We start from the raw sequence: 22,956 nt of genomic DNA, 5'->3' as shown, positions 1-22,956 counted from the left end.
ATCCTAGTCGTGGAGATTAAAAACACAGATGCCTTGAAAAAAATAGCCTCGCGATGAGGTCACCAGAGGCGCTTGCTAATCTGGTGAAACAACGAGCGGCAGTACAAATTGAGTGACATTTGTTTGACATTTTGTGTGCCATTTAGTGTATTTGTTGCCGCCACACTTTTTCATTTGAAATCTGTTAGTTACCAAGAGCCTTGAACTCGGCGTGTTTTCCGTTGTGTCTGGGTGGTTGTAGGAGAGACTCAGGTGATGTGCGGTCCTTGCTCTTCGGTGTCATTAATCCCCGTCTTCTCAACCGCAAAGTGTCTCTTTGTATCGTTTAAATGTGTGCAAGTATGTGTGTTTCTCACATCAATATCTGCCGTTCCATCGCGCGCACGCGCACACACACACACACACCGCCCTGCACAGACACACTATCTGCTTTCTTTCCCAGCTTTTCACACAAGGGAACTGCTTTTTTGTGGTGAATTGTAACAACACTCACACACACACACACACTCATACACACACACACACTTGTTTTAGGTTTAACACGATCTCCTTCCAGAGATTGCTTATTTATCGGGAGTTGTGCTAAGCCGCACTAGTTACTATGCATTTTTCATGAGCCTAGGATTTAATGGTTGCTTGTGTTGTGTGTTTGTGTGTGTGTACGTCGGCGTGTTTCTGTGCGTCACATGTGTTTGTGTATGTCTTGTGATCAGTGATGAGTTTTGGCTTTAATGTGTTGAAGAATTTATGCATGTGCTGTGCAATATGTAGTGCACTTGTGCTATATATAAACATGTGGCATCCGGAAGCCTTTTCAAATGTTTTTCCTTTGAGGACTCAGCCTGCCTCTCTCCTCTCCTCTCCTCTCCTCTCCTCTCCTCTCCTCTCCTCTCCTCTCCTCTCCTCTCCTCTCCCTCTCGGGAGGCCAGTTCCATTCAGCACGTCTCTAACGGTCTTGAAAGACACAAGGGCACTGCCTGCAGGATTAGGTTTCTGCCATGTTCACATTCCACTCGGCCCCCCCTGGGAGAAAGGTGGAATGGAATTCGTATGTCTAAGAGGTTTCGAGCAAGTGCGCACATTTCATCGAGGGGCCGACATGAGCAACCTCCCGTCGAAGCTCTGAGGATAAAGCTTTGAATATAATAGACAGGGAATTGGTGTTGGGGTTGAAGCAAACCAGTGCATTCAGTGTGCCTCCACCTCCACACACAGATGATTGCGCACTCATACACAGAGTCACACAGAGTAGGTGACATACACAAAGCATTTGCTCACCCACTGTGCATCAGAAAGCATTTTAATGTGGCAGTTTTGGCTTGTCCACTGAAATGCTATCCCAGTAATCAAATCAATTTTCTGGTTTTCATTGCTCTGTTGCTATTAGCATACATTAAAGAGCTCATTATTTCAGGTCATTTTGGATTGCTGCATTTTGTCGTGCTCTAGGGAGAGAATTTGTATGTTTTTCCATGTTGTGTCATGGTCGCGTGTGCTTGCTCTCAGTGTCCCACTCCCTTTCTCTGCCGGTCTGCATGGCACATGTTGTGTGTCTGTGTGTATGTGTGTGTGTTCCCCAGTGTGTGTGTGTATGACATATGTGTGATGCTCTACTGTCAGATAGCATCCCTGTTGCAGTGCAGTCTCCTCAGACGCTTACGTAATGTTATTACCAATCACACATGGAGAGCATCCTGGCACTCTCACAAGGTTAGGATGAAATATGAGAACGATTATGGAGATCTGTGATTGTATTATCATGATTTCCTTATTATTGCATCATTAATCTATTTTTGTCTCTTGTCTCTCTCTCTTTCACTCTCTCTCTCTTGCTTTCTTTCCCTCTTTTTTTGCCTTCAAATCTGTTGCCTTTGGCTCATGCAGAAGTGGAACAAAAAGGTAAGTCTGCGAAACAAGCACGCTCACATTCACACATGCACGCATGCTCAAAATCCGGGGTTGGGTGTCACTTTTTGATGCCAGTGCCTGAAGCGTTTTGTACCTCACGGCAGACTGACATCTCTTTCAAAGTCACTGCTGCTATATTAAGACAGCTTGATCTCAGCATATAGAGGCAATTTCGAAACACTGGTTCTCATTAGACACACTCCAGGCCCATATTATTCCATGGTATCGTGTAGAATGTCACTTAACAAACTCTCCACGGGTCGAGCACATTTTTATGATGAGCCAATGAACAGAGAATTACATTGACATTTAATATTTCAAATGCTTTCCCCGTGATATGAAAATTATGCCAGCGCTTTGAATAGCCAGTGAAAATTAAATCAATATTCCCAGCCCTTTGCGTGGGATCTGGAATTATATTATTGGGAAGAATGGGAAAGCCACACTGCACATCTGGCCTGTCTGTGTGTGTGTGTGTCTGTGTGTGTGTGTGTGTGTGTGTGTGTGTGTGTGTGTGTGTGTGTGTGACAACATTCCAGTAAAATTACAAAGGTCCCTATGACTCCGGTCGCACTGGCTTCCCAGAATTTACTACATCTCCCACATCACTCATAAAACATGACCCCAGTATTCTAAGATGGGAATACCAAGCACGGAGTGGGAAATGAATTATGGTAACAATTGCAGAAACAGCAGGCGATAAAAGACATGTTCGGTTCTACAGTTGGTTGTTCCTGACAGAGATAGAAAGAGAGAGAAGGGAAGAAAGAGCTATGAGACTAATGAGGAGCCGGGGAGGGAGGAATGGGAATAGAGGGAAAGGGGGGAAGTAGAACAAAATGTGCCATTTTCTCTTTTTCTCTTTGCTGTGAGAGCAGGGTATTATCTGTTGAATAGGAGGCATGCTGTTGCCGTGCTTAAGAGTGACAGTGACTATACAACATCCAAATCACAACACAGTGAGCCTATCATGTCACCGTCACTCACTGGTGGTTAAGGTTAAGTTACAACACGATGTAACATTTATGAAAGGAGGCAAACGTTTCGCAGGCGCTGTCAGAAAATCTGGAGAGAATAGTTGACATTTTGCAGCGGCTGCATGAAAATGTATCTAATGTGAATTTTTTGTCACCCGTTCCTCAGTTTTTCTCTGCCCTGGCATTCTGCGGGGAGTGTACCAAAGCGAGCATCTCTTTGAGTCCGATCACCAGTCGGGTGCGTGGTGCAAAGACCCTCTGCAGGCCTCGGACAAGATCTACTACATGCCCTGGACGCCGTACCGCACAGACACGCTGACAGAGTACTCGTCAAAGGAGGACTTCATCGCAGGCCGTCCCACCACCACCTATAAACTCCCGCACCGTGTGGATGGGACAGGTTTTGTTGTATATGACGGCGCGCTGTTCTTCAACAAGGAGCGCACCCGCAACATTGTAAAGTTTGACCTGCGCACTCGCATCAAGAGTGGCGAGGCCATCATTGCCAACGCCAACTACCACGACACCTCCCCATACCGCTGGGGGGGCAAGTCGGACATTGACCTAGCAGTGGACGAGAACGGGCTGTGGGTGATCTATGCAACGGAGCAGAACAACGGGCGCATCGTGGTGAGCCAGCTCAACCCCTACACCCTGCGCATTGAAGGCTCGTGGGACACCAGCTACGACAAACGCTCCGCCTCCAATGCCTTCATGATCTGCGGGGTGCTGTACGTGGTCAAAACCGTCTACGAAGATGACGACAATGAAGGGACGGGGAACAAAATCGACTACATGTACAACACTGATAAGAGCAAGGAGATGACGGTTAACATACCCTTCCCCAACTCCTACCAGTACATCGCCGCAGTGGATTACAACCCCAGAGACAACCTGCTGTACGTGTGGAATAACTACCACGTGGTCAAGTACTCGCTGGACTTTGGCAACAATGGTAGGTCTCACCTTCAACCCAGTTCCTCTTTTCTCCACCTCCTCCTCCGCCTGTCATTCTTAATGGTTTTCAGCTTAGCACCATGTGTAATAAGAAGAAAAAAAGATGCAGGTTTGAGTACTTTCCCCACTACAATAATTGGACAGGCTGTGATGTGATTTTTTAAAATCTTCACATGAAATACCTTGGCATATTTGCAGTGCTTTTAATATTCATTCATTTTAATATTCACGATGATAAATGCTTTTTGTTGTGACATAAGGAATACTTACAGCCACTAATCTTCCTCCAATAATTAATTCTGCAAAATGACTTAAAAAGGAAGAAAAGCACCATCTGTGCTGTCACAATTCTCAATTATGACTGTTCCCCCACCGCCCCACCCATGGAATCTGCATGTCTTCAGGATTGAAAAAAACAAAAGAGAAAACTTTTAGAGATGGTTCTGGATATACCAGTGTCATCTAAGTTCTAGGTGCACGCAGAGATGCTGTTTGGGGAAATGTTTCTGCTTTATTTAACCAAAGAGAAGCTCGCAAAGGCATCAGAAAGACTACCTTGATCTCTGCCTTTAGAAGAATATTTCTAATGATGTCATGCTGAGCCTAACATACTGTAAATGCTTCTTGCCTTTTACTTTACCACTTGCCAGCACTTTACTTCAGTTTCCCCAGCTGGTTAACAAATCCTAATGCATTCCTGAAGAATGCAGCCAGGAGCGTCTGGAGGGAGGATGAACTAATGCCGCTTTCATACAGGACATCCGCTTAAGACAATGTGAAGACACTTTGACCTGTGTTTGACTCGTCCTTTTTTTGTTGGTTTATCGTTGATCCACTCAGACGAGGCTACTGTGGGTTTCTCTAGAAAAACACTTTGGGGTTCAGTACGGCTGCACTGACGACACATGAAAGGAGCCGTTAGTAGAAGCAAACCCACAGATGATTATCTCTTGACTCTGAGCACTTAGGCATATTTCAGATCATTGATTGGGTTTATGGCCCACAGCTTTACTGTTTAGGCAGACACTCATGAAACTTTTTCCAGCCGCAGTGATTCGTTATTCTTTTACCAAAAAGCATTGATAGACTACCTATACATTAACTGCTCAGGACAACCGAAATCAAGGTTAGCTAGCTGGTGAATACAGTGGAGCATTTAGCAGCTAAAAGCCATATATATTAATATTTCCCTAAGGGGTTGGTGGAGACCAAAACAGAGCTAAAAGGAGAGTGCAATATTGAACTTGGATTCGTCTTATTTCGTGAGAACATCAAGGAAAAAAACAAAAAACAATTATGGCAGCTTAAAATGTATCTTTTGAGACCACATAACTTATTCATCTTTGTGTTTGGTTGGAAGCAAAAGTGTAACTGACAGAAATCACAACTCTCTGCATGGTTAGATACCACTAGATGTAAGTTATTAAATGTGAGTGATCACGGTGAACTGATCCTTGACTTTCACATTCGACTCAGGAAATCCAATGTGGTTCTTCTGTATGAAACTTGTCAATATGTCTGTTTATTTAAGATGCACAGTGTCTGACCCAATTTTCAACCCAGGTCTGGAGGGTCATGAGTCCACTTTGCAGGTTGACTCGTATACAAACCAGTAATGTTGGTTTTAACTATTATTGCTGTTCCTGTCTGAAAGGGCAAGGAATACTGTCTGACCCAGAGCAACTCTCTTTCAACCCTGGTGTGAGGTTAGACTGAACCCTCCTCTTCTTTCTTTGCCTGGATGGAAGGGCTTAGGCCCCTGGAGCCTGAAGGGCTATTTGCCCAACCTAATTGCCTTTCAGCACCTTTCTATGGAGTGGTCAAGGCAGTCTGGCTGCGTGTCTTATTAAATGATGTCTGAATTAATGCATGCTCTTACACACAGTTAGGAGGCGCAGAACAAGGAATTATAGAGAGAGGCAGCGTTAAACTTGGTTTCTACCGATCAGTGTGCATGTGTGAAGTGAGGCCATGGTGTAAAAATGTGTGTATGTGTGTGTTTATGCATGCATAATGGCGTGCACGGCCGTGTCGTAATGTGCTAATGCACTTAGCGTATGAGTTTGTGCTTCTCTATTCATGAGCGTGCATACGTGTTTATTGGTGTACGCCTGAGAGTGTGATCACTCTCATAATGGAGCTCAGGGTGTCTCTGGAGGCTCTAAAGAGATCAATGGGGATTCAGTGTGGAGAATGACCTCCAGTGCACGGCAACAAGCCAGACTGCTGACCAGCGGGAGATAAATACATACAATCAATGCTGCCCCACTCCTTTACTCGCCTCCTCGCTCCGCTCCCTCACTCAATGAAGACAAGGATTAACTGCATGATTTTCTCATTCTTCGGAAAATGAGGCGACAAGTCGATTCATTCCAGTTTTGTGTTGTTGAATCTAGACCCTATATTTTTCTCTTCATTCTGTCTAGACTTGTCTAAGAGAGCCATTTTTTTTTAGACTCACTATAAGTATGTTAAGCATATACTATGAGGTGGCTATGATTAAACTATGTTCCAGCCCTGGTGTTTTTTTTTTTTTCTTAGTTCAGGAAACAGGCCAGGGGAAGGGGCCGTTCTGAGGGTTTCCACTCATTACTGATGTAGCGTATTGCTCACTCTGCTTTTGTTTCGGCTCATATGGACTTCTTAAAGATATAAAACAAGACAGGAAATGGGCCATGGAGTGAGAGAAGGCCGAGGTAGGCCGCTGAGGACTGAGTGTAATTGGGCTACAAAACAGAGCACCAATTACAGTGTTTTGTCTGTGCAGCTGGCTAACAAAGGCGGTTTAGAAGAGGTCAATCTGAAGTATTGTCATTGTTTGGACTCAGACTCAGCAGACACATACTAAATGAAGTCATAATTTTGCCAATTCTGTAATGCTAAATTTCAGTTCTATCGAGCTCTATATTGGTGTTTGTGGTAACATTAGATACTGCTTTGAGATGCTTGGCTTGTTTTTGTTTTTTTTTTAATACACAAAAAGGGATTTAGAAAAAAAAACTGTATTCCCCTCTAAGTGTAAGTATTGAATAAAGTATTGAAGCATCAGAATTTAAACATCGCTGGGAGGATATAACGAGGAAAGTTTAGTTCACCGTAGGCCAGCAGATAATATGAAGGTGTACCCTCATGTATTCCATCACAGCAATGATGGAGCAGAAAATGATCTTTTTGAAATGCATATTCTTCCTCCCTTGGTGCTGGAGAAGAAAGTGAACTGCCTCTCGCCATTCATTGTTTCCCATGTCTGTTTGTGTTTCTTCTTTGTCTGTTAAATACCCATTCTTTCTCCCCCCGTCTCTCACACAAACATGTTCACTCACAATGGCAGGAATCTCAATATTTCCCCTTCCTCTTCTCATATATCTTTCCCTTTAACTCTGTGTTTTGCACTGTTTTTCTCTCTGTCGCTCTTATCTCCCGCTTAATCTGCCCTCCTTTTTCCTGCACTCAACCACCCCCCCCCCCCCACACACACACACACACACACACACACAAGACTATTTCATCGAGTGTCCTTAGATGTATATATCATAGAGGCCTAGTGCGTGAATGCCGACATAGAGTCAAAGTCACTTGCCTCTGTATTACCCCTTCCTCCTGCCACACACTCCCCAAACACTCCCTCACTCTCTACTGTTTATGGAGTTGTTTCATCATGTCTTCTTACATGCATATTATAGAGGCCTGCCCTACGCAAGCGGCATGGCTCCGATGAAACATTTGAATAATTTATCACCTCCAGTCTGCCTTGCCACACTTTAGAAAGTTTTCCCAACAAAGTCGCAAAATTATTCATGTTATCCGCATCTTCGGGAGAGGAGGGGCATACAGAGCCAAAACTGAATAGACCAGCGTGTGCACACTGCCTTTCCCATGTTTGTTTCACCCTTATTTTCTTTCTCTATCTCAATCTCATTTTCTCCTGCTACCTGCACCTCTCTGTATGTTTTTCTTTCATCCTTGCTGTGAATTTTCACAGGCTTTAAGTCTCGCCAGCACCGCATGTTCACTTTGTCGTGCTGCCGCCTCACTCGAGCCCTTTAAGGTGATGATCTACTTAAGTTCTTACGCTCAAGTGAGACAATCTGATGAGCATATTCTATTGGATAGAGCGAGCACACTGAAATTAGTAGAACAGGAAAGGTGAGTAAGTAAGTTTCCTGAGCAACCCTGGAGGTATTGTGATGTTGTTGTTTTTTTGCACCTCTTTACAATAATGACTTCAACTTTATTAAAACTTATGCAGGAGCATTCACCTTCTGAAAGATTATTTCAGTGTTTATGTGCAACATTAAATTTGCACAATTTTTAAAAATCCAATCCTAACATATGCACACCTACAGCTTCTTTTTCCGGCCTCTAAATTATGCTGTAAGAAACAATGATTAACAGGGAGAAATAGCGATATCTAAAAAGAGAAGTTCTTTTTTTTTTGCATTTGTCTCTGATTTGAGAGTTTGATTGCAATTTTCTCAAGCATCATTTTGGCGCTCGCAGGGCTTTGAACAAGTGAAAACTCTCTGTAAATCAGTGTGAAATCCATGTAGCCACAGATAAAAACTCAATTATACTAACCCGTTGCTTACTTCAGTCAGATATCTAAAGTGTCAAATGTGATATCCTCAATCTTAATTAGCTAGTAATCAAACGCTGCCATTCTATTCTAATCTATTAAACACACAGTTATATAGAGATGACCTCTACTGGCCACTCTGTCATTTCACGGAAATTTAAATGTTCACCCTTGAACTCTTAATGGCTGGAATCACAGTGCTTCATTTCCGAAGGAAGTCGAGCATGGAGTATCTATTGTCTTTACCCCCCTCCATTTATTTACACCATCCTCCCCCACCTATCCTCTCTCCTCCTCTCCTTTCCTCTCTCTTTTTTACTTGGCACCAGATTGCAATCAAGCGACAGGGCTAAGCAGTGCAGGAAATGTTGGAAACAAGCTGAAGTGGGGAGAATAAAAAGAGTTAATGGCTGAAGTGGAGACCCTCTTTCACCAGATCACTGATTAGACCAACTCTCAGCACATTTCTGGCTTCTCGCACCAAATTGTGTGCGTGTGCGTGGGTGTGCATATTGTCTGTGTGTACAGTCCCTGATAGACCTGACCGTTCCCACCACTTTAGATGATTGAGCTCTGTTAAAATAAAAGCAGGTTTACTTAGTGTGTTTATGATTGTTTGCAAAACATAAACCCTTGAATTATAAATTTTACTCTCCCTGTTGTGGGACTGTGTGTCAAAAAGCATGCACCTGTCTTGTTGTTAATCGTGTGTATTAGATGGAATTTCTTAAATAAAATTGTCTGAGTCATACCGCTACACAAAAAAGTATTATTCAAGGCGACATGAACACAATCTACACTCTGCACCTCTGTCCTCTCTCGTCTTCGTCTTTTACCTCCTGCCTTCTCCCTCCCTGCCGCCCTCCCTCCCTCCCAAATAGATTACGACACAGCCGTCTCGGCAGACACCGGGCTCTGCTTCAGAGAGCCTGCTGCACCTGTTCATTGCCTGCAGTGTGTCCTTATCGATTGGATTGCCCCAGCCAGAACCTCTGCGTGCGTTTGGCCTCCGCACCGCGTCTCTTCTGCCAAAAAGCAGATGCCAAATTAAGCAGGCCTGGCCTAGGACAACAGGGTGGAAGGGAAGCCCACAGCCTCACAGGAAGTAAATACAGAAGAAAGCAGCGAGCAGAGCGTGTCGCCGTGGCTGTGCTCCATTCGGATTTCATTTTTGAAATGCAGGAGAACGTGCAGGGAGGGCACCAAAGTGGATACAATCTTAATCTCTAAATGATGGGCCTTGGTGATAAATTATGGGGAGCAGAATATTGAACAGCCACAGGGTCACTTGCTAGTCTACAGCGCTCATTTTACCGCAGTAATAGCCTTTTGCTGGATGCCCACTATATATTTATACTGCAGCTGTTGTCCTCACTGAATTGACATAAATCCATGGTTGCAATAGGAGAGGCCACGATCTGGACTTTAAAGCAATATGCAGATGATTTCCTCAATTATTAACCAGGGAAACAAAAAATAAAGAAGCAGAAATTGGTCTGTCCCATTAGCTTTTTGCTTTGAACAAGGGAACTTCCCCTGATTAAGATAGAAGCGTGTAATTGGCAAACTTGCTGCAGGTGTCTCCAACCTCAGCAGAGGGATGACATGATTACGCAACTGGTAAGCCGACAGGGCTGAGCGGTGGGTGATGCGGCGTCTGTATGTGACACATTGGCTGCGGAACGTGGCGTTGCCTGCCAGCCATATTGAGGGAGGCTCTATTAGTTGAGGTTGTTTTCTATCTCAAAGTATCGCTGCTTTGAAGTGCTCCATTCTGTCTTATCAGCAGGCGCGAGCCACTCGCCACGAGCTCTTCGTGTGTGTGTGTGTTTCTTGCATCGTGCAGAAGTGAGTGAAAATAAGTTTCTGTTCAAGTGTGTGCGTATCTGCGTGTGTGTGTGTGTGTGTGTGTTGCTCGGAGCACAGCTGAGTGTCTGTACAAGTGAGTGTGTGTGTGTGCACTCCAGCCATAGGGGCAGTGTTATCACAGTATGCAGCCCTATTCAATGTCTGTGCTACTATCCAGCCTCGAAAGCTTTGTGCCCTCCAGATTATCATTTCACTGTTACCCCCCTGGATCCACCCCTCCCTGCTGATCAGGATGGTGTGTGTATGTGCGTGTGTGTAGAGGCAAGTAGGCAGTAACTTTTAAGCAAAGTGCAAGAAAGTAATCATCTTGCATATTAAGAAGACCATACAAGTATAATAGACAGTTCAGTCTCAGCTCTGTGAAACTTCTGCCTTAATTCAAATCCCTCTTCTCTTTGCTTCTGTTCCACTCCCCCTCTCTCTCACTCGCTCGCTCGCTGTCTGCCGCTTTTCTGACGATGTGGGAAACTTGCCAGGGGAAGTTCGTTTTCCCTCTCCTCTCTCCTCCCTGCCTTCTACCTTTTGTGTTGTGGATTTACGATCCCTCTGTTTACCGAGTGAGAAGTCAAGAGCATTCTCGGCAAAACAGAGCAGAGGCAGAGACAGGCAGTCTCACCCACACAGAAAAACATCGCCACACACAGTCATAGGCGTACTCACACACACACACACACACACACACACACACACACACACACACACGTCTGCATGTCAGATGAGCATGTGCTAGCATCCTAGGCTGACTGACAGCGTCTCTATGGCCACTCCAGCGTGATGACAGATAGACAACTCCAGGAACAAGTTTACTGCCAGGCTGCCATTGTCTCACCTTCCCCACGGGCTCGCTACAGGTCAGGAAAACAAACAGCGTAGAGTGGAATGGAACGGAATAGCCAACATAGCTGTTATAGAATGCAAACATAGCTGTTCCGGAGCTTTCACTCATACCAAAGAGCCTTCTTCAGCGAAGAGTTTGCCAAATGCCTTGAACAGTCAGTGTTTGAAGTTCACTTCCTCTGATCCATGTTAGCTAAAAAGCTGAAATCGAAAGTCTATTCTTGACCGTGTGAACAGCAGCTGATGAAAACAGTAAGGGTCCATTAGTAGTTCTGGTGCTTTCAACTGTACCAGGCATTCTCCCTAGCGGATGGAACTTGACCAACACAATAGAATAGAATTAAGTCTTACCAGCTATTAGTGGTAATTTAATCATTATGATTTGCTCACATTGTGTTACTGTTTAAAAGAAATTGCTGTTTAAATAAATGATTCCAAGCAAATTATTGAAAGATGAAAAAAAAAAAAGTGAGGATTCCGTTCCATACTTTTGAAGAGTGTTGCCAAATGGAACAATGTGCCACAGTTTGTTAAATTACACCTTAATTATTGAACTAATTGTGATCCTGCATGCATACACAGCGCCACCGCCAAGCCACAAATTTATTTAGAGAGCCAATGTTTCAATCCCAGTGGGGGTCTTAGCCTTATCAAAACGTTAAAAGATGGTCCCCACACCAGCAGCATTCTTTTCATTTGTTCTAGTTTCAATTAACCTTGCATCTACCTGGGTTATGTGTATGCTCCTACCGTTTTGCATGCATATGACATATTGTGATATATTGCTATTCTTATTAATATCATGTGGTTGATTCCAAGCATGTCGCCCACAGCTAGATAGAACCATTAATGCAGGACTATGCAGCAGCAATGCATTTCTTAAGTTTCTGCAGTAGAATGTGGCTGTTGAAGAGCCATGTGTTGCGTACGCCGTGTGATATGATAACTGACTTTTCTTCGAAAACATATCCGTCAAAATATGTCGGCCACATGCAGGGCATACACAAAGTGCAAAACTCTTACCTGAATGTATGACTGTAGTTTTGCTTTGTCACATGCCTGATCTTGTGGCATCAGTCTCGGTTAAGAGCGCAACGTTTAGGTTAGCTGACATCATGAAGTTGTCATAACGCATTTAGTCAATGCTTCCTAAGCTTAAACGCAGGGAGATATGTCAGTACCCAGGAGTACCACCTCTAGCCTTTTTCTCTATAAATGTTTCATGAAGCTGTTATGTCATGTTGCTGTAGCTCCCCACAGCATCTTTCACAGCATCCTGAGTGATGCCAGTGATGAATTCATCACGTGACAACATCTTTTTTTTTTTCCTGTCTTTACTTTTCATCCAAATGTCGCAATCGAGAGAGCAAAGGAGGACAAAATAAACACACAGGCGAGCACGGTTGAAAGAGAGCGCTGGGAAATACAGAAATTGAGATGAGGGAGAATTAAAGTGAAAGGAAGTGATGAGTGAGCGATCAAATCGGGTGGAAAATGTCAAGAGAACAGGAAGGTAGAGAGATGGGGATGCATGGGTAGTGGAGTGCTGTGGCCCTTGCCTGTGATGCTTGCAGCCTTTTGTGTTACCTCACCTCAAGCTGCCAGCCCCTGTGTTTTCTCCCCCTGTACTCAAATGACAGCAGACATCAACCTCAGACACACACACACACATGCATGCATGCACACACACACACACACACACACACACACGCACACCATTACTCTTCTACTGTTGTGGCAGAGGTCCTAATGGAGCTTCCCGTTTGAGTGCAGATAGACACACACACACTAACTCTCTGTTTTGTAAGTACACACACATGCGTGCACGCTCACACGCACACACTCACACACACACACTCGGGAGATTGACAGCTAGTCCCTAGGCCACTGCTGCTACGCATGATTGATGGCAATGTTCCGTGGAGAATGCATGAGGCAGGGCGGCAGTGATTCAGGAACGGGGAGCAGCACAGTTTAGGTACGGAAACACTCCATTGAGTTGTGGAGGAAGAGAACAGAACGTACAGGAGGAGCGGCATGTTACATGGCTGTCTGTCAACCAGACAGACAGACAGACGGACAGAGAGAGAGGGAGAGTCTTTAATTAAACTTAAAATCCACAGGAAGGGACAACTTCGGTTTACAGTAAATAAACACTCACTCTTTTCTACCACCCACATGTCCACACACTCGCACCTTCCCCTCAGCCTCGAAGGAACATAAAAAATGGCTTTTACCAAAAAACTGCAGTAAGCTAATTCTATGCACATTGCGCTCCAAATCAGACCTCATAGAAATCTATATACAGTGCAGCAAAAATCCACTGGCTTACACATATTATGCCAGCCTGTACTGGTTACATTCTTACAATCACACCCATTTCCTGAGCAAAACGTACAGCCCCTGAGAGATGACAAACTCTATAACCCTTCAATGTCAATGACCAGCATGTAGTACATATTATGGCCTTCGGCGCACCAACCCCCTCAGACAGAGAAACACAAGTGCCTGTGCCTGCTTTGCTGAAAATCGTGGAGTGGAGAATTTTTCACATCGGGGCAGACTCAAAGCTGCACAAGGCAACCTCGCACTTTTGCTACCCCGACTGGCAGCGAGTGATAGCTGAGTTTTTGAGAGCTTGAAGGACTCCATTACCCAGAAATCATGTAGCGTGATGTCGGTATATTGCACACTCTTCAGAAGAAAATAAATCATATTCATAGTTGCAGGTCGGCGTGGAGGTGGTGAGGAAAATCTTTTTAGGCGTGTTCAGCCCGGGTCAGCTTTCTGTGGACTCTGGAGTATTTCAGGTTTAGGTTTTCTTATTGTGTGTGTGGACAGTATTCTTACAACTAAACACAGAGCCTGAGATTATAGAGAAATACACATTTCTCTTGTAAAAGTCACAGAACATGAAACTGTGAGACTACTTATTTGACTAGTTTTGTGATCTAAGACAGTTGCCTCTGTGATTATGTGTTTGCCTCTGTATTTGTTTGCATTCTTGCCTTTATATGTACTTGCAGAAATCCACATACTGCGGGTTTGTAATAGGAAGATGAAGAAAAGTCTTTTGTTATCAGCCATATTGGCCTGCAAGCAAAGTATATCGAGTGTGCTGCGTTGATTTGGCATAAGCACTCAGTTGTAGTTGTATCTAGAAGGGCCAGGTGCAAAAGGACACAGTTTACTCAGTATAAAAAAAGTTTGGAGCTATCCAAACTAACTCATATAGTGTGGAAACATCTGCGGGGTCAAACTTAAGGGTTGTGGGTTTGTTTTCTATAATTACAAATTCCTAAAAAATATTCTTGAGTATATGAATTTGCATTTTTATTTGAAATACTGATACTGAGGCCGTCTCAGCTGAATCATAAAAGTGTTCATAGTTACAGACAAAGCTGTTCGCTGCTTTGTTCAAGAATGATTCCAAGTGAAGACGTGCCTTCAGAAAGTGGCCTCCACCTGTATGCAGGATCACACTAATAGACTTCCAAATGATTTGGGACCAATGAAAATCATTCAAAAGGAAAGTAATTAAACAATTATTTCCCTCTACTCAACTTTCGATCCCCCTATTGATTTGTACCATGTGCAGTTGGAAGCAGCAGGAGGTTTGCAGATAGAGGCCGGGTATAGTTTGTTCACAAGAAGACACCACACCACTCCACAAACACGTGCTCTATTCCTCTCTCTTCTCATCATGTCATCAATCCATTCTTTATGTCTGCCCCCTGAACAGGGTCAGTGTGAATAATTGAGCCTTTTTATAATGAAATATTGACAGTAAAAGAGTGTGTCATATGCATTTTAGTGGCCTCCCTGCCTCTCGCGATGTCATGGTCTTATGAATCATGCATGACGCTGAGAGAATGTTTTTTTCTGCCAGAATAGGCAGCAAGAACCACTACTGTGTGTCAGTCCCACAGGAAGGACTGGTTGCCCTGTGCACATTTGCAGGACAAACCGATTGTTGGTCTTACTGGGAGATATTGTGCTCATACATTATTCCACCACTTTAGAACGCACATTCATGTTTTTCTGCTGTTCTTTGCTGGAGTAACTGAAAATAAAAAAAAATGAAAGAATCACAAAGAAATCTGAAACATGACTTCGTTGATGAGGAATGAAACACTAATATTAGGAAGTCATCAGAAACATGATCTACTCTCCATTAAAGCCAATTTGTGCTGTGCAAATGAACATCTGCAAATGTGTTAGCACCTGTGGCTATAGTATTATTTATGCTTGCACATCTCTTGGGGCCGACACAGACGGTTGATGGCAGTTCTTTTAACTCTGTTGTTCTTACTTTTTCAGTGTGGGAATACAGTTTTAACTCTTGTCCTGGCATGAAGAGCTCGTGGTGCTGTGATTTGTTGAACGTTAACCCCTCTCTCTTTCTCTTTGCTCTTCAGATTATCGCCCCCCTCCCATTATGCCCCCCAACCGAGGAGGTGGGGGAGGAGGAGGGGGAGGTCCAGTTGGTGGCGGAGGTTCCTCCTCTTCATCTACCAGCCGCACCACCACCACCCGTTCTCCGCCCTACTACACCACCCCGCGGCCTCTCCTCACCACCTCCCCCGGCCAGCGCTACCGAACCACCACCACGGTTCGCCAGCCCGTCCTGGTCCCTGCCGGTGGCTCGTCATCGGACACCAACCAGATTCCCGACACCAACCAGAAAGCTGGAGGACGCTCCCCTCCAGTGCAGGTCCCTCCAGCACCCCCGCAGCCTCCTGCCCTGCCTCCTCAAGACTTTTGCAGTCCAAGGGTGACCGCCGACATATCGTGGCCCCGGACGCAGCAAGGCCAGACAGCCAAACAACCCTGCCCTGTAGGGACACTGGGTAAGGAAGCTGCATGGGTGGCAGGACAGCAGAACGTTCATCAAAGTGTGTGTGAAAGCTTTGTCTCATGCAATGTGTCTTTCTATATGTTGTTATTAATTTTTTAGTTTGCTCCTTTATCTCCATTTGGTTTTAGCCGACATATTCTTTGCACAACTGTCAGCAAACTGTAGTAGCAATACAGCTATAACCAAGTTAGAGGTGTGTCTTGGAAAAGGTGCAAACAGTTTTGATCTCTTTTCTGAAATAAAAGCATTAAAACAGTAAATAAATCCAGAAGTAAAAGCAGCAGAATACAAGCACATCTAAACCTGGAAAAAGTCACATTTATGTGCATGTGAGCCTTAACCTTCTGTAAGTACTATCTGCAATCATAAAATGTTATAAATAAAATGTGCATAGGCAAGACACACACACGCACACACGCGCACACACACTCAACGGTGAACCTCCGGCAACTCAAGAGTCCTCATGTCTCCTGTTGAATGTCAGCGCTGTCTTACACTGTGTGTTTTGCTTGTCTTGCAGGCGTGGCCACATACGTGTGCATGGCCCATTTGGGCTACTGGGATCCCCAAGGCCCCGACCTCAGCAACTGCACGTCACCCTGGGTCAACCACATCATGCAGAAAGTGAGTCTGAATGCTGCCGCTGGCCCTCATAGCCCACGCTGAGACCTAGTCTAAGGGAGTGTGTTATAGATATAGTCCTGGAGCAATTTCTCACACATGAAGACGCGCTGACCACAGGGGAAGATGTAGGCCACGTATCCTTCTTCGTTTGTTAACTCTAACTCGCGTTTGAGATGTGTGAGATTTTATACAGCTGTAGGGGAATGGAAATGTCCTATAAGGTCACTCACTCACACTGTACTCATGATAGGCAGGAATTAACATAGAATACATTGCTTTTGCATGGAAAACATTGTGTTTGATTATTCAAGATGCTTTTATTCTGGAAAGTGCTGCCCCAGTTAACTTCCCACAGTTTCAATTTATGGCTTTGTGTCTGTTCTCACATGAGCCACAAGCCTTTATGGGATTTTCTTTATAAGACAAAATATGGGAAAAAATGGAAGCTGTGAAACCAGCATTGCAGCAAAGTAGGAAATGTTCCTTTAAAGTATTCTTAAATGTTTTTATGAAAGCAGTTACAAGGTGCTGGAAAAACAACGCTGACTTCCTCTGGCCCCTTCAAATAACCTAACGACCCTTGTCATACGCCCCTTCATCCCATCTTTGTTCTTGTCTTGCTCACCTCCATTCTTCCACGTTTACTTCTCTCACTCCATCTGTCCTTCACCTCTCTGCCCTTCCTCTCATTTTTCCATCTGTCTTTTGCTGTACTCTTCTCTCCCCACCGCCCCTCACTGTCCTCCTCTTCACGCCCTCGCTAACTGTCTCTCCTCTTTCCAACTCTCCCCTCACTTCTCCCCTCATCGGACTCGTTTCACTTCATCCCTCTCTCCACCCCGTCGCCCCGTTTGGCTCCCAGCTCCGTTCGGGCGAGACGGCGGCAATCGTGGCCAGGGAACTGGCAGAGCAGACCAAAGGGCTTCTGCGTCCTGGCGATGTGCCATCCACAGTGCGGGCCATGGCCCAACTGGTCGAACTGCTGGACGTCCAGCTCAGGAACCTCACCCCCGGGGGCAAGGACAGCGCTGCCCGCAGCCTCACCAAGGTAATGCGGCTTGAGACAGGTCAACGCATAGTGAGCGATTGAGTGTGACGAATGGTTTTCTCGCAGGCACCAGTATGGGGGAAGGATGCAAGGTAAATGACAGAAAATTAAGAGAAAGAGAGATGAGGGAGAGAATAGGGAGCAGATAGAGGGACTCTTTCAAGTTAACAGCAAGACAAATAGCATCAGAGGTTAGTGTTTTTGTCTCAGGCTCATCCTTCAGAGGTTAGAAAAGTCTCTGTGTGCAGAGTTTGATGAAAAACCATACATAACACTGCAGAGCTCCAGATGATAAATAGCTACTTTTAGACATTATTTTATCCTCCTCTCTGTGTGTGTATCTTTGTAACAAGTTTTGCACAACATTATGGGTGATAGATAACTGCTTTTAGTCTTTGGCAGGGTTCCTCAACTCTTCTCAGATCGAGGCTGAAATTTAATAAAAGTCTGTCTCGGCCTGGGAGTTGCTCTCATTAAAATACAGTGCTTGAGACGAAAACAGGCTTGGGACACGTTTTACGTCATAGAATATTGTTTAATGAAGTTCAGGGTTTGAGCTACAGCTATGAAGATGCTGTTGACAAGCAGGCTTGAGTGCTTACTTCTGGATTACATTAATGGAAACCCGATGCCGAACATGCAAAAGATTGGGTTTACTACCTCGCTAGACGAGGAAATAATTTAGTTCTGTGCTTTGTTCGTGTAGGCGTTCGGTTAAAGTGATTTAAATCAATGGGGAATTGCTGACTGGCTGGCTTGGCTGGCTAATTGACTGACTGACTGGATGGTGGACTGTTTCTTGATTGGCTCTGCTCAGGTCAAAAATGTTAGGCGAGGTTCAGCAGCTAGATTGACAACTGGTGCCACCTCTTATACAGTCACTGCCTTTTTTTTTTCAGCTCTAACGTCTGAGTCGCTGGATCTGTTTTATTTTCCGTCTCCCTTTCAGCCTCTTTTTGTCTCACTTTCACACTCTTTACATCTCCTGTGCTCCCTTGCTAAGTAATTCAGTAACACATGTGAAGTGAATACATACTGGAGCATGTGTTAAGTGGAATCAATTAATCTGTGTTTTGCTGTTGACCAAATGGCCTGTTAAAGGTTGATTTTGGAGAAAAAAAAGTCCTCCATGGAAGAGAAAACGCATTCCTCCTCAATAATGGCCCAATTATATGTACCTAATTGAGTAATATGCCGGCTTATTATGCTAATTTTTGTTAGGAAATCAAATATGACCAATCACGCACGAGTGGCGGAGTAATTAATGCCATCAATTCACTTGACAGTAGAAGCAGAGAATGTGTAGGAAAGGGAATAGAGGAACAGGGGGAATTATGGACAACAATCTGGAAGAAAAGGGGGGAAGGAGTGAAAATCCATGCGAGTGAGGAGAATAACAATATATGTCAGCCACTGAAGTCTTTTTGTGCAATGGTAATGAAGTGGGTGTGACTGCCTTTGTGCACCTGTGTGTGTGTGTGTGCGTGTGTGTGATTGAGAGGTGTTATATCGCTAACAACTGAATTGTTTGAATTTGCAGCTTCAGAAGAGAGAAAGGTCCTGCAGGTTTTTCACACAGGTATTTCCGCTTCCTGGTATCGTTGATTACTTTGCCACACCATAGTCCCACGTGTTCTTTATCGTTTTGTTGTTTTTTTTCCACACTCAGCATGTAATCAGCAAAGCAAGCTTGTGTGCGTGCGTGCGTGCGTGCGTGTGTGTGTGTGTGTGTGCGTGTGTGTGTGTGCGCGATCACACATTACAACACTACGAAGAATTCTTATTCAAACCCTTTGAGGAGGGCGACCATTTAACATGTTTATTCTGGTCCTGAACTGCAGTGTGCATCAGAATCACCATCATCAGACCATCCGCTGGTGTCTGCCAACACAACCTGTTCTCACTCCCAACTCGTCACATGCACCTATACTGGCATCACTGTTAAAGGTGCTGGGTCCTCCTGTAACGTTATATTTCAGTGCAAGGTAGTCCAATTTCTATAGACAGCCTGTTCTCACTCGCAATGCGTCAAATTACATAGTATAAAGAGTGAGAAATGCATACTGGAGGAAGTTGGGATGGCTGGATAGGTCAAGCACAGGACCCTCATCCAAGGGACTCGGGTTCGAGCCTCGTGAAAAATGAAGGTGGATTTCTTTTGACGCAACTAACATACTTATTTTAAGCCAAATCAAATTAAGCCAATTTATTATTGTTCACAGAAAGCTTTATTTTGAAAGTGTAACCAGACGTTGTATATTTATTAATGCTAACCTGACCACAGAGCCCTGCGCGTGGCAAAATTATGCTAACGGTGTACCCAGTACCTTTAAAAGTGATGCCAAGCAGTCCTGACCGAGCGTCCGTATGTGACTAGTCCCAAGTGAGAATGTGTTGGCTAACAAAGTTTTAGTCTCCTCAAAGGGTTCGCTGACATGCTTTTGTTTTCAATTTCTTTTTTTTTTTTGCATTCAGAATCAATGGTACTGATAAGAGGCCATGATCAATATCAATAATAGCTCATCTATTTTGCAGTTCTGTCTGCAGAATTCTAAACAGGCCCGCCTGGAACCAAATGACTCGCTATCCATCTCCATTCAATGAAATGCCCTCTCTGCTGCCGAATCAGAGAGGAGGACCTGAGTATGATGGATATTCTGTTGCGTATTGCTTGGTCATGGCCTTAGTGCCTTAAAAATAATACCAGCTTGTGTTTGTGGCTCAGTATTAATTTATTTTCCGTCCTTGTTGGTGTGCTCGTATTGACGTTTGTTCACGCCGATGCCACGGGGCTCACCCCGTGAACAGAAAACGTTACTTAGGCATGTTTCTGGTCAGCAAAAACCACAATTGAGAACATCAAACGACCCCACCTTCCTCACCCATGTGCTGTAGATAGACTGCAGAGTCTCCTTTTTCTCTCTGTGCATCCTCCGACACACACACACCCTTGATGGGCTAGCTCTTTTTCTCCTGATGCAGGCTTTTTTCCACTCCCCCCCCCTTGAAAAGTCTTAACGTCAGCACCAGTCAGCAATGTCACATCATAGAACATGGCTTAGGACTATATGCAAGCTGACACACACATACACACTCACGCAAGCGCGCCACAAATATATAAATATATTCTCGACAATGATCTAATGCTGTCACATCAAACCGGTCGGACATTTTTGATGTGCCGCCTTAATCCAATAAAAGATGCAAAGATGTTTGAAAGAGTGGCTGCTCTCAGACAGCCAGTTACAGGTTAACATCAAAACATTCCACCACACACCTTGGCTACTGCAGGGGGCTGGGAGTGATCGATTATATAATTAGCCTTAGTAATGCGAAACAAAATTATACCAACAGTCCCTTACTCCGCCAGATAGAAATGTGCGTGATTAGGGATGTGGTGTGGTGCTGCCCTCTCCTCGTTAATTATCTACAGCACTAATTGCCAAGTGAGGAGAGTGGGCAGGAGGTTTGGGTTCTTAATAGAGACAAAAATAATTGAATTCCCCCCCCCCCCCACCTTCCTCTCTCTCTCACACACACTTCATCTCGTCTCCTCTCTCACTTCGTTTGGGGAACTGGGGACTCGTTTCATGTATACTAAATTGGCAATTTATTCATGATGAAGTTGGTGGTGTGGAGAGGCTTTGATGCTGTAGGGTGGATTGATGGAGGGAGGTAGAGCCTGTAAGGTGGATTGAGAAAGAGAGAGGGCAGGACGGAGGAGGGAGGGGCGGTCAGAAATTAAGAAGAGATTCACAGAAACAGAAATGGAACGCGAGAGAAAGAGAAAAACAATAAAGGGGGCAGTGAGGAGACAGTGATGCTCAGTGACAATGTCTAATTTGCCCTCTATTTATGGATGGCGGGTCAGAGCGCGGCATGCTGTGAATTTAAAGCCTGATTTAGCTGCAAACTCATCCTGTCAGGGAAGACAAACTCCAACAACAACTGACAGATAAGCCTGCTTCTCTGATGAAAACATTTTCAAAACATGCACTTTCTCAGAGCTCAGCCAAGCGAGCAAAAGAAAAAAAAAAATTCTGTTCTTTCCTCCTCTCTCGCCCCTTTCCATACTTCTAACATCCCAACTCCGTCATTTTACAAACTATGTCCTACTGTGCGTGTGCGTACACATACTGTACGTCCGTGCACGCATGCTCGCGCGCGCGTGCCTGTGTTCCCCTTGTGTAGCTGGGAGTAGTAGAACAGCCCAGCTCTACTCTGTCTTGCCGCTGCTGTTTACGCTGGATTACCCCAACGCTTCAAAGCATTTCACTTCTGCCCCATTTACTGGTGCGTGCATGTGTGTGTGTGTGTGCGTGCACGCTGCATGGGCACGCACACACATGCGTGTGCCTACCCTGTAATACATATTCACACACACGCACACACACAAACGACACCCTTATCTGTCTCTGCAGAGTCTCTCCCCTCTTTGAAGACCCCTGAAAAAACCTGTCTCCATTTTAGCCCTCAAGTCCTCATACTTGTGCAGATAGAAATGTCACCAACGGCACCAGAGCTTACGGGCACACCCACACCCACACACAGACACACACACATACACACACACACACACACACACACACAGAGAGAGAGAGGCGTATATTCCATCTTTGAGTTTGTGATGTGGAGATGTCTGGACCTCAAGGAAATCACACCCCTTCTTCTCCTTACCTATCTCTCTCCTCCACAGATGCAATCTCCGTGCCAGCGAATTAAATTTCAATGAAAAAATTATATGAAATTGAAAATGCAAGATAATCAAAAGTTCAATAAAAAGCAATGAAAAGTTTAATGAGAGTAGAAAAGGGGGGTTATCTGAAACACATCAAAGTGAGCGCTTGGGAGCAGCACCAGCAGCGAGTGGAAAGCAGCGCCGCTGTTGTCATATCTGCCGTGCCTACAGAGCATCCTCTCCTCTCGCTGTTGCCTGGACTGCTACTGTAAAGCAAGTGGAGCAGAATGATGCACTGCAATGCTTCTCCCAGCCCCCTGTGCACACACTATCCAACACACACACACACATAACACACAGACATTTTGATTTCAACACTCTGCGAGCACACGTGCATCCAATGCACTATGCAAACACACATACCTGCACATCAAACAAACGCACAGCCACATTGTATGTATGGCGTGCATATGTCAGCGCATATGGACTCATTCATGCACAACCAATCCAGCACTTGTTCTGACCACCATTCGTATCAAATGCAAAAAAAATCCACTCACCAAGTTATTTGCAGAAATCTGCTAATGTTCACCATCATACAAGTTTTAAACAAATCCTCGGATT

General features: G+C 44.6%; 1 protein-coding gene across 1 annotated transcript in view; it reads left to right on the top strand.

Annotated features, from left to right (window-relative positions):
- adgrl3.1 (adhesion G protein-coupled receptor L3.1) overlaps positions 1–22,956 on the top strand; it is a 106,856-nt gene that overhangs the window by 51,976 nt on the left and 31,924 nt on the right. Inside the window, exons 6-11 of the mRNA XM_041933991.1 lie at positions 1,885–1,899; positions 3,052–3,840; positions 15,543–15,974; positions 16,503–16,606; positions 17,469–17,654; positions 19,195–19,233. Coding sequence (XP_041789925.1) covers positions 1,885–1,899; positions 3,052–3,840; positions 15,543–15,974; positions 16,503–16,606; positions 17,469–17,654; positions 19,195–19,233 — 1,565 coding nt within the window. The remainder of the gene's footprint in view (positions 1–1,884; positions 1,900–3,051; positions 3,841–15,542; positions 15,975–16,502; positions 16,607–17,468; positions 17,655–19,194; positions 19,234–22,956) is intronic.

This window comes from Chelmon rostratus, chromosome 3 (assembly GCF_017976325.1).
Source record: "Chelmon rostratus isolate fCheRos1 chromosome 3, fCheRos1.pri, whole genome shotgun sequence".
NCBI classification, from domain to species: domain Eukaryota; kingdom Metazoa; phylum Chordata; class Actinopteri; order Chaetodontiformes; family Chaetodontidae; genus Chelmon; species Chelmon rostratus.
Note: the sequence above shows the minus strand (reverse complement) of the source record. Positions and strands in the feature narration are given on the sequence as shown.